The 16,534-nt window shown below is 37.6% G+C and overlaps 2 protein-coding genes across 2 annotated transcripts in view; one reads left to right on the forward strand and one right to left on the reverse strand.

Moving 5' to 3' along the window:
- CFAP141 (cilia and flagella associated protein 141) overlaps nucleotides 1–12,693 on the forward strand; it is a 41,995-nt gene extending 29,302 nt beyond the window's left edge. The window contains exon 4 of the mRNA XM_083378324.1: nucleotides 12,510–12,693. Coding sequence (XP_083234450.1) covers nucleotides 12,510–12,611 — 102 coding nt within the window. The 3' untranslated portion in view covers nucleotides 12,612–12,693. The remainder of the gene's footprint in view (nucleotides 1–12,509) is intronic.
- CNTNAP2 (contactin associated protein 2) overlaps nucleotides 1–16,534 on the reverse strand; it is a gene marked incomplete at its 5' end in the record, with an annotated part of 1,430,381 nt that overhangs the window by 581,298 nt on the left and 832,549 nt on the right. The gene's annotated exons all lie outside the window — the stretch shown is intronic.

Consider the following 16,534-nt stretch of genomic DNA (forward strand, 5'->3'; position numbering starts at 1 on the left):
TCACAGATCCTGGACCACCGGGGAACTACCAGAGGAATGGAAAGGAGCTGATGTGGTTCAAAAAAGGGAAAAAAGTGGACCCAGGAAACTACAGATCTATCAGCCTAACTTTAATACCTGGGAAGATCCTGGAAAAAATAATCAAGCAACAGAACTGCAAACACTTAGAAGCAAGCAAAATTATAACTAGAAGCCAACATGGATTCATAAAAAAAAAAGTAATGCCAAAACTAGAATGAGCAAAATGGCTGCAGCCAGGTTCGTTGTACAGTTGACACCAATCTTATTTCATTCTTTGACAAAATGACTACATTAGTAGACTAGTGAAATACTATGGACAAAGTATACTTGGATTTCAGTAAGGCATTTTACAAAGCAGACCACAACATACTTCTTAGTAAGTTAGAAAAATGTGGGAGAGACAGCATCACCACCAAATGGATTTGTAACTGACAAAAGGCTGCATTAACAGAAGATACAGTCAAGATCACATGAAGTGTTACTACCACTTTATAAAGACTTGCTAAGGCTATACTTGGAACATTACATCCAGTTTTGGTCACCACAATATAAAAAGATGTCCTTCTTTGGGCAACTCATTATACTGGTAGAACAGAAAGTCAAACACAAGGCCCGGGGCCCGGATCCAGCCCGCAAAGTGGTTTCATGTGGCCCCCGAAGCCATCCTGGAAACAGTGAGGGAACGGTCCCCGCTGCCTTGGCTCTGGTCCAGAGACCCTCCTTCTGCCAGAGACCCCCAGATCTGTCCCACTCCTGCCCAGGCCCCCATAGGCACCCTTGATGCCAATGAAGTAGAGCTGGCCATGCCCACCCAGTAGGCCATACGCACTGCAGCCATGCCCACCCAGTAGGCCATGCCTACCCTGGCCATACCCACCTGGCCCCCCAAGGGCAACCACAATGCTGATGTGGCCCTCAATGAAATTGAGTTTGACACCCCTGTGGTAGATTATCTGATAATTGGTGGAGCATACATATTAAAGGCATGGATCTTGTTATTCCCATTGAGATGGCTCTTCAGGACCTGTCTAATCCTTTGGTGGTACTTAGATGTTGCTGTATTTCTTGCCTCCTTCTCATGATTCCCATGTGACTGCTGGTAACAAGGTATTTGAATCTGGCCCATTTGTCTGCTATGTGACCCACTGGTAATTCCACCCATCAGTCTTAACTATTTTCCCTCTCTTGACTACCAACTAGCTATATGTGTTTAGTCCAAATAACATCAGCAAACTGATGTATCATTCATTCTTTCCATACAACTTGATGTCTTCCACATGGAGGAAGTGGCTGATGGTAGTTCCACTTTAGAAATTGCATTCATATTTAGTTTTTGTGATTATCTGGCTGAGAGGGCTCAAGCCTATGTAGAACAGTAGCATAGACAGTGCATTACCTTGGTATATATTGCACTTATGTGAGCTGTGTTGAGTTGACTTCTAAGCTTTTCTTACACAGTCCCATTGAGTTCTTGAGTAAGGTTCTTAATGTCATGTTGACTTTGTATAGTGTCAGGCATTCACAGATACATATCTGTGGCATTAAGTTGTAGGCTTTCTTGTTGGCAGTCTAGGTTGTGCTCAGACTAGTCTATCTAGACCAGGGTTATCAAACTTACTGCATCATGTGACTGTCATGACGTATCATGACTTTTTTCCCCTTGCTGGAGCTGGGGTGGGTGCAGCTTCTGTGTGATGCATCCGGTCCGCAGGCTGGCAGTTTGACATCCCTGACTGTTCTGTCTATATGTAAGTGGTGTTTTTAGCCTCTAGTGTTGTTCCCAGTGCCTTTCTTAGCTGGGCTCACATACAGGTCCATAATGGTCCTGTAGCTTGGTGACTGTAATATCTGACTAAGACTTTCCATGTTTTGGGAGGTAGATTATTGGCTGGTTGTTGGCAGTGGTGTTCCCTTCGGGGGTCTTTCAAGATCAGCACTGTCTTTCCTTGGGTTAGCCAGTATACATACACATACATTGAACAAATACAAATTTTGTTCATCGTCTGTCTGTCTGTCTGTCTGTCTGTCTGTCTGTCTGTCTGTCTATCTATCTATCTATCTATCTATCTATCTATCTATCTATCTATCTATCCATCTATCTATCTAACTATCTATCTATCAATCATCTATTTATCTATTTTATTTGCTTCTTCAATTATCAAGCAACTTTAGGTGGTTTACAAACTATGATTAAAATAATAATAAAAATGATAAAAATAACATAAATATTGAATACCTAGGAATATTATGCTCTACTCCAAAATCTGTTTAAATAGCCAGGTTTTCCTATAGTTATAATGATATGGAACCTTCAAATCTCTGAGGCATATTCTGCTGTAGAGATACGACTTTTACATTCCCTAAAATGACAATATTTTAGAGCTGGAATTGCATTGCATCAGTTCTACCAGCTCTTACAAGTCAGGCAGAAATTACAGGAGAAAAATGGTTCTAAATGTAACCAAGTTCTAATCCAAGTAGGACTTTATAGGAGAGCTATCACATTTAATTGTATCTGGAATCCTTATGGCAGACATGTCAAACACAAGGATCCAGCCCTCAAAGTGGTTTCATGTAGCCTGTGAAGCCATCCTGGAAAGTGAGGGAATGGCCCTTGCTGCCTTGGCCTTGGCCCAGGCCAGCTGGAAGCCAATGTACAATTTCATGGTGGCCATCTATGCTGAAATTCATTCAGTCTTAGCTCCACAAGGCTGTCTGGAAACAGCAAGGGACCAGCCCCTGCCGCATCGGCCCTGCCCACTGGATGCATGCTGAGGAGGTATCACCCTTTGTGAGGAATGCAGAAATGCACCATTGCCTGGAAGTAGCCAGCACATGGCCCTGCCTACTTTGGGCAGGCTAGGGACTGAGCAGTGTTGCACTTCTCTTCAGATTCATGCCACCCAGCTCAGCCTCTCAGCACTGTGAGGTGAGCGCCCCGCTGCCTGCCAAAACTGGCTGGGGGCTGGGGGCTGGGTGGCACTGCGCAGATAACATTGACTCATGCTGCTCATGGCATCCCCTCCCCCAGAGCCCACCAAGCTAGATATGTGAAGTAGGCAAGGGCCATGTGCTGGCCACTTTCAGGTGATGGTGCATTTCTTCATTCCTCACAAAGGATGACACTACTCCAGCTGTTTTTCTTGCCTGTTTTTCTCTCTCCCCCATTTCAAATATTTTCCCATCACCGGAAGGAAGGAAGGAAGGAAGGAAGGAAGGAAGGAAGGAAGGAAGGAAGGAAGGAAGGAAGGAAGGAGAGGGAGGTTTTGAGGGAAGTCCTGCCTTAGTCCTTCCCTGCTGCCCTTTCACCATCCCCTTGCCCCCTCCTCCTGGCCTATTCTGGGGGGTCTCCCATCCTATTGCTAAGGAAGCTTTGGATACAAACCAGGTCTCCTCACATGGCTGAGGGAGTGGGCCTCCCTCTTGACATTGCCCTGGTACCCATCATGAGCAACCAGGCTAAGAAGAGCAAGCAGCCTTGAGGAGGAGGTAAGTGCAGCTGGGCTCCCCCTTGGGGAAGTGGGGCTGGGTTTAGTGTCGCGGGTGCTTTAGGGCTAGGCTGGGCATTTGACCTCTGCGCCACCATCCAGCTGCCCCCTGCATGGCCTGAGAGGAACAGTGAGGCTTCTCCAGTGGACCATGCCTTGGCACTTGCCCCAGTCGCATCTCCTTCTACCAGAGACTCTCAGATATGTCCCACTCCTGCCCAGGCCCCCAAAGGCACCCTTGACACGAACGATGTAGAACTGGCCATGCCCACCCAGTAGGCCACACACACTCCAGCCACACCCACCCAGTAGGCCACACCCACCCTCCCCCCCAAGGGCAACAGCAGTGCTGATGCATCCCTCAATGAAATTAAGTTTGACAACCCTGCCTTATGGTAATCAGTGAGCTCATAGAACAGAGATGTTTTGAGGGCACTAATAAGTGTTTGTATGGTGGTATTTTGGACCAGTTTAGTTTCTGGGTGGCCTTCAAGAACTCCATGCAAAGAAAATTCAGTAACCCAAGTGGGAGGTCACTGGGACAAAAATGATCATGAGAAGGATTTTCCAATCCAGTGAAGAATATACTTCCGGGTGGAAGTATACTTCTGTCGATGGCAGCCGTTCAAGCCGTCAGCCCCGTTGTTTTCAGTTGGAACAACTAAAACAGCGATGATCAGCTGTTTTGCAGCTCGGAAACCCTCTCCTTGGGAGAAGAGGGGAGGGTGAGTGTTCAGGTAGGGGTAGAGCTCCCCTAGACCCCCAGAGTTTAAATTCTGGGGGTTGAAGGGTGAGAGCCCCCCCAAAGCCTGAATTTGCTCTGGACTCAGGGACTCCTCTGCTCCAAGGCTTTGGAGCAGAGCAGGACACTGCAACCATTCCTGCAATCAACAATTAACTTTGGATTACTTGGATGCAGGCAGAGCTGTGCAGGAGAATATTGAAACAGCAAATATTTGAACTTTAACTCTGGTTTACTTTGAAAGAAAAAAGTTGCAAGTGGTGTGGAAAGTGAAAGTGTGCAATGGAAATTAACTGGGTGTTAAGATGGCTTCTAAATCAACCAAAGCTTCTGTTACTAGAAGTGCTGGTGCTTCAACAGTTCAGCATTGTTTATTACAGGCTTTGATGCCTCCTCCTGTGGCACCCGCACCCGCATTAACATTAAAAGACTTACAAGATGCTTTAAAAATGCAATCCCAGCAAATAGCTGAACTTATTGAGGAGAAGAATACTGAAATAAGAGCAGACATTTTAGCTGCATTTCAGGGGCTTGCAGTCTGTATTGAAAGTCTGGATTATTGTGTGGAAGAGCTGAATCAAAATAATTTGAGATTGGATGCTAAAATGTTGGAAGCTGAAAATATGATGGAAAAGATTGATGATGATGTAGTTATGATACAATATAGAGATATGGAGTTTGCTTTGAGGATTAGAGGATTGAAAGAGGATCCAAAGGAAAACTTGAAAGAGTTACTGGCACAAGCCCTCAAACCGATTCTGGAGCATCAAGCAGAAAATATTATGGGGGATATAGACAAAATATTTCGTGTCAATTCTTGGATTGTCAGACAAAGAAAATTACCTAGAGATGTGGTGGTTTATTTTACAAAGAGATCAATTAGAAACATGATTATCCAAGACTTTTATAACAATAGATTTAAAGTTGCTAAGCAAGAAGTTTTAATTCTGAAAGAGATTCCTCCAAGAATTTTAAGGAGAAGCAAAGAATTTGCTTTTCTGGCAGATGAATTAAAGAAATGGCAGCTTCCAGAACTTAAAGTTTTGGCGGCGGAAGGATTGAGCCCCCCCGAAGCCTGGGCATGCTCCGGAAGGCGAGGTGCCTCTGCTCCGGGTTTTTGGGAGCAGAACAGGGCGTTCGCAACCATCCCTGCTAGCAAGGAAGAGTTTTTGAGAACGAGGACGCAGGCAGAGCGATGCAGGAGATTTTGGTGAAGATGATGTTTTGATCTTTAACTCAATGGACTTTGCTGAATCTGCATGTGAAAGTGCGTAGTTAACAATAGAGGGTGAAAATGGCGGCTATATCTTCTAAAGTTCCTGCCCTGAGGCAGCAGTCTTCGGTGAAAACTTCATTGTCCTCTGCATCTGAATTTGTATCAGCTTTTACAGCAAAAGATTTGCAGAATCTGTTGCAAGAGACAAATGCAGCAATTTGTTGAGATAATGGAGAAAAAGTTGGAGAAAAGGTTTACAGAGAAATTAAAAGAAATGAGAGCAGACATCACATCTGCAATAGAAAGCATGGTTAAAAGTAGTGAGATTTTGGATGACAGAGTGGAAGATCTTGCTCAAAATGATATTAGATTGGAAGTCAAAATGACAGAAACTGAAAATGTAATAGAGAAAATGGATTATGATTTGATTTCGACACAGTATTCTCAGATGGAGTTTGCTTTAAGAATCAGAGGCCTAATAGAAAATCCTAAGGAAAATTTGGAGAAAATGGTTTCTGAGGCTTTGGAAGGGGTGTTGAAGAGACCAGCAGATGAAATAATGCAAAATATAGATAAAATCTTCCATGTTAATTCGTGGATCGCAAGACAAAGGAAACTAACCAGAGATGTGGTGGTTTATTTTACAAAGAGAATGATTAGAAATGAAGTTATCCAGGCCTCCTACAATATTGATTTTGTAATTGCTGAGCAAAAAGTTCTGATTTTAAAAGAGATCCCTGCAAAGATTTTAAGGAAAAGGAAGGAATTTGCTTTTTTGACACAAGAAGTGAGACGATGTGATATTAAGTTTAGATGGCAAATACCAGTGGGTATGGTGGTGACCTATGAAGGTACGAGGTACTGTTTTACCACGGAGATTCAGGCACGTGATTTCTACAGTAATGTTTTAAAAGCAGTCCCCATACCATCTTTGGAATCTACAAAGAAAAAAGGTGAGAGAGAGTCTCAACGTTTCAGAGAGAACCCGCAAGTTGTTGAAGGGTTAACGCAGGCAGATGTGAAAGATACAGGAGGGGGTCAAATTTCATTATCACTGGAGAAGGCCAGAAATTGGAAGAGGTGTGTTATTTCTGGACGAATGAATCAAGCCTGAAGATTTAGTCACATAACTGTAAGAGACAATAATGTAATAAGGATTATGGGAATTGGAATTGCTAGAAGGACTAAATATTTGGGGATATGTTTTTTACCCTTATAAAATAATTATGTAGTATTTCGTGTTCCTTTAGTTCTAAGATGATTATGAAAAGTTAATTGGGAAGATTTGTAGTAGTGTTTATTGATATTCTGTAGGTTATGATTTGTTATTTGGATGACAAATTTTAAGCTTTTAGTTGGATAGAAGAATAGTTTTATAAAATTGATATAAATTGTTTTCTTTGTGATTGAAGTTAATTTGTAATATTTTTATGGGTAATATTGGAATAGGTAATAGAATATAAGAATATAAGAATGATGTGATTATATAAAAATTTCTTAAGTTTGGAAAGTAATCTATGGTATTTTAAGTTGTATAACACATTAGGATAATGTGAATTTAAAGCTTAGTTGGAATGAGGAATAGTTTTAAACAATTGATATAAATTGGTTTATTTGAGATTGTTTTTATTGGGTATCAGATTGGAAGGTATTATTTTGTATTTGAATAATCATTGATATGATATATATATATGTATGTTTGGAATTTACCTATATGAGTTAAAGTTTGATAGTTTGAATAGTTTAGGATGGTTTGTGTAAGTTAGATCATGATTGTTTGTATTTTTATACCCTGTGTTTTGGTATTAGATTGGAAAGTATTATTCTGTATTTGTATAATTATTGATATATATATATATATATATATATATATATATATATATATATATATATATATATATATATATATATATGTGTGTGTGTGTGTGTGTGTGTGTGTGTGTGTGTGTGTGTGTGTGTTTGCGTAAGTTAGATTATGATTGTTTGTATTTTTATACCCTGTATTCTGCTCTGAGAAGCAGGGGGGGGGAGGGAAAGGGAGGGAGGGGTTGGGGAGGGTTGAGGAGGGGGAAGAGGGTGGGGGGAAGGGGGTTGGGAGGGTTTTTTCTTTTTTCTTTCTTTTTTTTGGTTTGTTAAAGATAAAATGTATTGTAAAACTTTTTAATAAAAAAAAAGAAATGGCAGCTTCAGTTTCGATGGGAGATTCCAGTAGGCTTGGTGGTGAATTATGCTGGCATGCGATATCATCTTAATACAGTTTTGAAGGCACGAGATTTTTATTCTAACATATTGAAGGCAGGTCCTCTGCCATCTCCAGAATTCAAAGGAAGGAAGGACAAATGAGAGTGCCAGACTGAAGTGGAGAGTATACAAGGAGCTGAAGGAGTTATTTTGCAGAAGGTTAAAGAATCTCAGCAAATTTCAGAAGCTGAGCAGTCCCAGATGTCGTCAGAAGAGGTTAAAGAACAAAGAATGACAAGGGCTGCAATTAGACAAATGAGACAAGAACAAGAACAACAGAAAGCTACAATCATATCTCAAGAACCTACTTATAGTGAAGCAGTGGGAGGAGCGAAACTGAAGAAACTGCAGGTGGTTTTGCAAGAGGCGCTCCAAAAGCTTCAGGTCGCAAAAGATGGAGACAAAGTTTCTAACCTGGAATGTTAATGGCTTAAATTCCCTGCACAAGAGAAAGAAAGTATTTCAGTATTTGAAACAATTTAAAAATGATGTTATTTGTTTACAAGAAACACACATTCGTGCAGCTGATCAAAAATATCTGATAAATTCTAGATTGGGTACACAGTTTAGTGCATCTGCTCCAGATAAGAAAAACGGAGTAGTCATTTATGTGAAGAAGAATTTAACAGCTAATTTAATTGAAACAGATAAACAAGGAAGATATATTATAATTAAACTGTTAATAGAAGGCAAGAAAATACTTTTGGTTGGTTTATATGCCCCTAATCAACAGCAAGGAGAATTTTATAAACTTTTACATAGTAAGATAATTCAATGGGATTATAAATCGTGTATTTTGATGGGAGACTGGAATAGTGTCCTGGACAAACAGAAAGACAAAAAAGGTCTTTTCAAAAGTATTCCAAATCATGCTAGATTGCCTAAATCCTTTTGTGAGATGAAAGATGACTTGGAATTGAGAGATGTTTGGAGAGAAAGAAATTTGGAAGAAAAAGATTTTACTTTTTTTCCCGATAGACATCAATCCTTTTCCAGGATTAATTTTGTATTAACTACTAATGATTTTTTTTCTAGGATTAAGAAGATTAAGATATGTCCAAGATATGTCCAAGATCATAGTCCAGTATGGTTGGAACTGGAAAAAGAGAGTGGAGAGAGGAGGTCTTGGAGGTTGAATGAAAATCTGTTTAGATATCAAGAAAACGTGGATGAATATAAAAAATCAGATGAAAGAATTTTTTAATATAAACATGCATAAGGGTACCTCTATTGAAATGGTTTGGGATGCAAGTAAAGCTTATATGAGAGGAGTGTTAATATATTTGAATAATAAACATAGGCGTAAATTGGAATATAAGCAAAAAGAGTTAGAGGAGGAAATTAAGAGGAAAGAGAAGGCTCTGATTTTGCATCCATCTGATAAGAAGATCAAAGAGGCAATTACTTTGTTAAGAGGTCAGTTTAATATGTTAATGGCACATCAAGTGGCAACCAACCTACTATATGTTAAACATAATACTTTTTGTAATGCTAATAAGCCAAGTAGGTGGTTAGCTTATTTGTTAAGGAAGAAACAAAGGTCACATAATATAGATAGAATAGAATACAAGGGTAAAGAGGTGTTTCAGCAAAATCTTATTAAAAAGGCCTTTGTTGAATTTTATTCTAAGTTATATGTTTGGGATAAGATTCAAGGTGTAGATATAGATAGATATCTACAAGAGGTGAATATCCTTGTTCTTACACAAGAGCAAAGGGAAGAAATGAATCAACTGATAAATGCTGAAGAAATTATTTTAGCAATTAAACAATTAAAGGTGGGGAAAGCACCAGGAACAGATGGCTTGACTGCCATCTACTATAAAGATTTACAGTTAGAAATGGTGGAACCTTTAAAAGAATTATTTAGAACAATCCAATCTGGAGGAGAAGTGCCTCCATCGTGGAAAACAGCTTTCATATCGCTGATTCTGACGGAAGATCAAGATCTTACCCAAACCAAAAATTATAGGCCAATATCGCTCTTAAATACTGATTATAAGATATTTGCAAAAATTTTAGCAAATAGATTAATGAAGGTAACACAGCAAATGATTCATAGTGATCAAACAGGATTTATAAGTGGTAGACAAATAAAGAATAATGTGAGACATATTGTAGATTTATTGGAATTTTTGGAAAGAAATAACCAGGTCTCTACAGCGCTGATTTTCTTGGATGCTGAAAAAGCCTTTGATCAATTGGATTGGCAATTTTTATTTAAGGTACTAGAGAAAATGGAGTTTGGGGATAGTATTTTACAATCTATTAGGGCAATATATCAGAAGCAAACAGCTCAAATAATAATCAATGGTAGTTTGACAGAAGCATGTAATATTGAAAAGGGTACAAGACAGGGGTGTCCATTGTCACCTTTGCTGTTTGTTTTAACATTGGAAATATTATTGATTAAGATACGAGACTCAAATAAAATTAAGGGAATTAAAATAAGAGATCAAGATTATAGATTGAGAGCGTTTGCAGATGACTTGGTTATTACATTAAGTCAACCGACTCAGTTGGTTGTAGACCTGATGGAGATAATATTGTTATATGGAAAAGTTTCTGGATTTAAGATAAATACGCAAAAAAGTAAAATTTTGTCTAAAAATATGACTACAGAACAAAAGGTTGTTTTAGAAGAGCTAACTGGATTTGAAATAGTTAAAAAGATTAAATATTTGGGGGTATATCTTTCAGCTTCAAATGTAATATTATATAAAATAATTATGAATTGTTATGGTCAAAAATACAAAAAGAGTTAGCTGGAAAAAATTACAATTATCTTTATTGGGAAGAATTGCAGCAGTAAAAATGAATGTTCTGCCAAAAATTTTATTTTTGTTTCAAATGATACCTATATTTTAAAAAGATTCAAACTTGGAGGAATGGCAGAAAGGTATTAATAAATTTGTTTGGGCAGGGAAAAGACCAAGAGTTAAATTTAAGATAATGCAAGATGTACGTGAAATAGGTGGTCTTAAAATGCCCAATTTTAAATTATATTATGAGGCTGGTTCTTTATCATCAATAAGTGATTGGTTTAATTTAACAGAAGGGAGATTATTGAATATTGAGGGTTATGATTTGTTATTTGGTTGGCATGCATATTTAATGAATGACAAGAAGGTGGATAATGTTTTTAAGATACATATATTAAGGTATGCTTTGTTGCGAGTTTGGAAAAAATATCGACATTAGTTAAATTATAAAATACCGATTTGGGCAATACCTAAACATGCAATAGAAAATATAAATGTGGGATTTAAACATGATGTGACTACATATAAAGAAATTCTTAGGATGGAAAGGAATGTATGGCAATTAAAGCCATATAATATTTTAAAAGAAAGGAAAATATTACAAACTTGGTTCCAGTATGGGCAGCTACAAGCTAGATGGAAAGAAGATCAGAAAGTTGGTATTTCAATAACTGATAGAAATTTGGTAAAACAAATTAGAGATCAAGGTCAAGCACATATAAGAAGGATATATAATGCATTGATAGAAATAGACTCAGAAACGGAACTTGTTAAAGATTGTATGATAAAGTGGGCCCAGAATTTTCAGGAGGTTATTACAATGGACACTTGGGAAAGATATGGGTCAGAAATGTAAAATTTACACAGGCTCAAAATTTAAGAGAGAATTTTTATAAAATGTTTTTTAGATGGCATTTAGATCCTAAAAAATTAGCAAGTATGTATCCGAACTGCCAGCCTAAATGTTGGAGGTGTGGTTGTGAGGATGCAACGTATTTTCACATATGGTGGACTTGTAAAAAAGTAAAAGCTTTTTGGATTAAAATTTGGTGGAACATGCAGAAGATATTTAAGAAAAAGATAAGGTTTTCTCCACAGTTATTTCTGTTGGGTATTATTACAGATTGTATCATCATAGATACTAAATTGATGTTGAATTTAATTAGGGCAGCAAGACTTTTAGTAGCGCAATATTGGAAGGAGGAGGAACTGCCTACTATAGAACAGTGGACTTTGAAAGTTTCAAACCTGGCGGAAATGGCAAAGATTTCAGCATATTTGAAAGAACAATCGCAACAGAGATACATCGTGGAATGGACAAGATGGATTGAATATATTCAGAATAAATATGGGACTAAAAATTTCATTTAGCATTTGAATAAGTATTAGCTTTATATGATGTTTTATTAGTTATTCATTATTTGTTAGTAATTTAGTTATGTTTAAGGGGAGTTAAAGTGCGATAGAATTTAATGTGTTTTTTTTAGTTAGTTAGCATATTTTAGCTTAAGTTTGTAAAGTTAATACCCTGTATGCCGCTCTGGGAAGTCGGGGCGGAGGGTAATGGAGGGTAAGGGGGAGGGGAGGGGGAGCGAGGGAGTTTATGTTTTTAAAAATGTATCTTAAAACTTTTGAATAAAAAAAAAGAATATACTTGAGACATAAGATTTGTTCAATGACTATTGTGACAGCTGTTTTCTGCATGTTAAGCAAAAGTGCCGACCAGAAGAATCCTCAAATTACATACAAATTTTAATTGGAAAAGTGCAATTCTACTGAGAACGTAAGGATAGAAAATCCCTATGTCTAGAAGAATGGGGTGGACTATTATTTATTTCAGCTTAGATCCTTAGACACTTTTTGGAACTTGATACAAATATAATCAAACTCTCTCATAAGTTGAACTTGTTATGAATGTCATAAGAAGTAGAAAAATGTTGAGATAACAGGAGAAAAGAATAGTGGAGAATCTATGATTTAACAGTTTGACTGTAGAATTAGTAACAAGGGATGAATTATTAATAACGTCTTTTTTACAGCTTCGACGGGCAGCTTTAAAGCATCTCCTAACTACTGAACATCTGCAATACCAGCTGGAATTTAACCATTTGGGAATGTCATTCTATGCTGAACGGCTCTGAAAATCTCAAACATATGTAACAGTTTGGGCTGTAATAAGTAGGGTAGGTATTTTTATACAGTACTCTGTATTTAGAAAGAGTTTTTTCCTCAGTATCAATTAAATATCATTTAAATTTATAAAGAGAAAGAGAATATTTTTGGGTTTTTTTGACAGATAGTAAAATTGCACATTTGTCTTTGATTGAATTGCATAGAGCAATGTAAGATCAACTTCATGTAGACTAAAATAAAATAAGTTGCAAAATAAGGAATAATCCAAGAAATTAGGCACTACAAGAAGAAAGTGAAGTGAAAGAAAATTTAAGAATATGTTTAATTTTCCCAGTAAATGAATTAAGAATTGTTTAAATTTAGATGAATTTTCTATTGGGTGAGGATAATACTGAAAAAAGTCAGCATCTATACATAAATGTTTGGAGCACATACAAAAGCTGATGAACAATCTAAATATATATTTAAGCCAGTATTTAATCCAGTTTAATTAAATATATGTACATTTTGCTCTTTAGTTTAAATGTTTCAGAAAAGCTTGCATATAATAAATATATAAATAGCATAAAGTTTTTCATTTTTGATGTCCATGAGAAGAAATCTATTAACTTATGTGAAAGGATACTTGGTTTTACAATAAATAATCCTTTGTCATAGCTTTGTTTATTGTTCTGCATAAATCTAAATATTCATTCATTCAATCAATCTTTATTCTGATCAGCATAAAAAAGTAAACATTAAAATAAAGCAAAACAGAACTGAAGTGAACTGAACAAGGTAGAGTAATATATTACAGTTGATAGTGAAATCAAGGTCAAGGTTCATAAATCTAAATATAATTTCCTATTCTTAATTTCAATCATATTTTCAAAAATAACCAAAATAGTCCTTAATGTTATCCTACATAGACACCCTGTGATATTTTTAGAAGAAGCATTTTAAAACAAATACCTTGACTATAAATCAATTGGGACCCTTATAACGTGGCCAATGTGTACATCTGCTTGGTCAGTAACAAAAATTATTATCACTTTAGGTAGACAGAATGAAGAATGAAGAGTTTATCTACCATCATGACATGTGATTTGCAAATATACAGTCTACTCTTGTAATTGATAATATAAACCTGAAAAATAACTGGGAAGAGAGAACATTTTTTTTAGATATATACTGCATCAAGGGGAAGGAATGGGCTAAGGCAATGACAGGAAGCAAGTTGACTTCACAGGGAATTTAGAAAAAAAATGGCGCTCTTCCGGTAGCGCTGCTGCGCCGAATGGCAGCGTTCTGAAGCCGCCCAATCCTGGGAAGTGTCAAAACGCCCGGAGGCAGCGAAAATCAGCTGTTCCGTGGCGCTGGAGCTTCTCCCTCGGGAGAAGAGGGAGAGGTGAGCTTGCCTGGGTAGAGGTAGAGCTCCCCTGCGATTCTCCCAAGTAGTTTGGGGGATAACAGGGTGAGCCCCCTCAGAGCCCAGGCTTTCTCCGCTCTCAGGACGTCTTCGCTCCAAATGGAGTGGAACAAGATGTGACAACTGCACCTGCTGCTTAGAGGGGATTGTGAGTATTTTGTTCCTTTGAAAAGCAGGCAGAGCAAAGCAGGAAGATCTGAACTTTCAAATTGGATTTTAACTTTAACTCAGTTTCATTATCTTCTTCAAGTTTTAAGTTTAAAATGGAGTAAAAATGGCACTGGAATGTTTCTCTCCTGTGTGAAGTGACTGTGTTTGAAAATTGTCATATTTTGCTACAAAGTAAGAGACATAATTTGCAACTGATTTTATCCAGTATCGGATTTTGCTTATTTGAAAGCCTGTTCCCTTTTTTTCTTATTGAAGGTTAAGAACTTTGTTATTTTGTTATTGTTATTGTTATTTTTTCTTCCCTTTTTTTCCTGAACTTTGATTCTGCTGGGTGAAAGATGAAATCGAAACTTAAGAGATGGCTGCGAGACGTGGGGGAGGGCCTCCACTTTCTAAGAATGTTATTTCCTCACCTATACCACAAGCCGCAGGGCAGACCTCGATGAAACCTACAGTACAACCACCCTCTCCCCCACCTCCTGCATTTACACTGACAGACATTCAGCAAGTTGTGATGCAGTCTACACAAGTTTTGCAGCAAGAAATACAGAAAACAAGGGAAGAATTTTTAATCAAAACAACCAGATTAGGGAAGATATAGTGCTTGCACTCCAGGGTTTAGCTGCACATATAGAACGCCTGGATGTTCGTGTGGACTCACTTATGGAGTATGTGGAGAATTTGGAAAATAAAATTATTGATGCTGAACAGAAGATTGATAGAGCAGAGGCCAAGATTGACAGAACAGAAGACGAGCTTACTATATCAGAATATAAGAACATGGAGTTTGCTTTGCGTATCAGAGGCCTCAAAGAGAATCCTAAAGAAGATTTGGAATGGGAAATAGCACAAGCAGTGGCTCCTGTTTTGAAATGTGAACCTGAAGAATTACTTAAGGAAATGGATAAGACATTTAGGGTTAACTCCTGGATTGCCAGGCAAAAATGTCTACCTAGAGATGTAGTGATTTATTTTTCCAGGAGATCAACCAGAAATTCTATTATCCAGGCTTTTTATCGGGAAAAATTTCAGATTGCAGGCCAAGATATTATGATTTTAAAGGAGATACCTTCAAAAATTCTTAGAAAGAGGAAAGACTTTGCCTTTTTGTCTGATGAGCTTAAGAAGCGACAAATCCAGTTCAGATGAGAAATACTTATTGGAATTGTGGTAAATTATGCAGGGACCAGATACAGATTGGATACAATTTTAAAAGCAAAAGATTTCTATACTAAGGTCCTGAAAGCATGTTTACCACCGTCTCCCCGAATTAAAAGAACAGAAGCAAGACAAGATGATAAACAATTGAGTGAAGGGGCAATGTCATTGCCTCTCGAGGAGATGCAGAAGGCGGAGGCCATGGAGCAGAGTTTGGCATTAAAGGAAGATCCAAAAGAACAGAGGATGACAAGAGCTGCATATAAGTGTATGGGAAAAGAACAAAAACAAAAGTCTGTAACTGGTCCAGCTACGCAAGATGCGGCTGTTTCAGAGCCTGTGGGAGGAGCACGTCCTAAGAGAGCAACAGCTGATCTTCAGGCCTTGTTCCAAGGGCTCATGGTCACCAGAGATGGTGAAGTTCCTGACATGGAATGTTAATGGGTTAAATTCACCACAGAAAAGAAAGAAAATATTTTTTTATCTGAAACAACATAAAAATGACATTGTTTGCTTACAAGAGACACATATTGCATTAAAAGATCAAAAAATCTGATTAATTCCCAATTGGGAACACATTTTGCATCTTTTGCTCCGGACAAGAAGGCTGGAGTGGTTATTTACTTAAGAAAAGACTTCTCGGCAAGATTAATTGAATCGGATAAACAAGGGAGATATGTTAGTATTGAATTAATACTACAAGGAAAAAAAGTTCTTCTTATTGGATTATATGCTCCAAATCAACAACAGCAAAAAAAAATTAAATTTTTACATCAGAGACTAATTGAACTGGATTACAAATCTGTTATTATGATGGGGGACTGGAATGGGGTTTTGGTGCCATCTGAAGACAAGAAGGGATCTTCTAAAAAAATGTTTAATTCAAAATTACCTAAAGCTTTTTTTGATTTGAAGGAAGATCTGGAATTAAGAGATGTATGGCAGGAAAGGAATATGAGAGACAGAGATTTTACTTTTTTTTCGGATAGACATAAATCTTTCTCCAGGATTGACTTTATTTTGATTACTAATGATCTTTCTTCTTCGGTTAAGAACGTTAAGATTTCTCCTAGGACAATGTCTGACCATAGTCCTGTTTGGTTGGAGTTCTTCGCTGAAGACGCTAGTAGGAGATCCTGGAGGCTGAATGAGAATTTATTTACAAATGACTTGTTTTTGCAGAAATGTAGAGAA

This window comes from Vipera ursinii (genome assembly GCF_947247035.1).
Source record: "Vipera ursinii genome assembly, chromosome: Z".
In the NCBI taxonomy this organism is placed as follows: Eukaryota; Metazoa; Chordata; class Lepidosauria; order Squamata; family Viperidae; genus Vipera; species Vipera ursinii.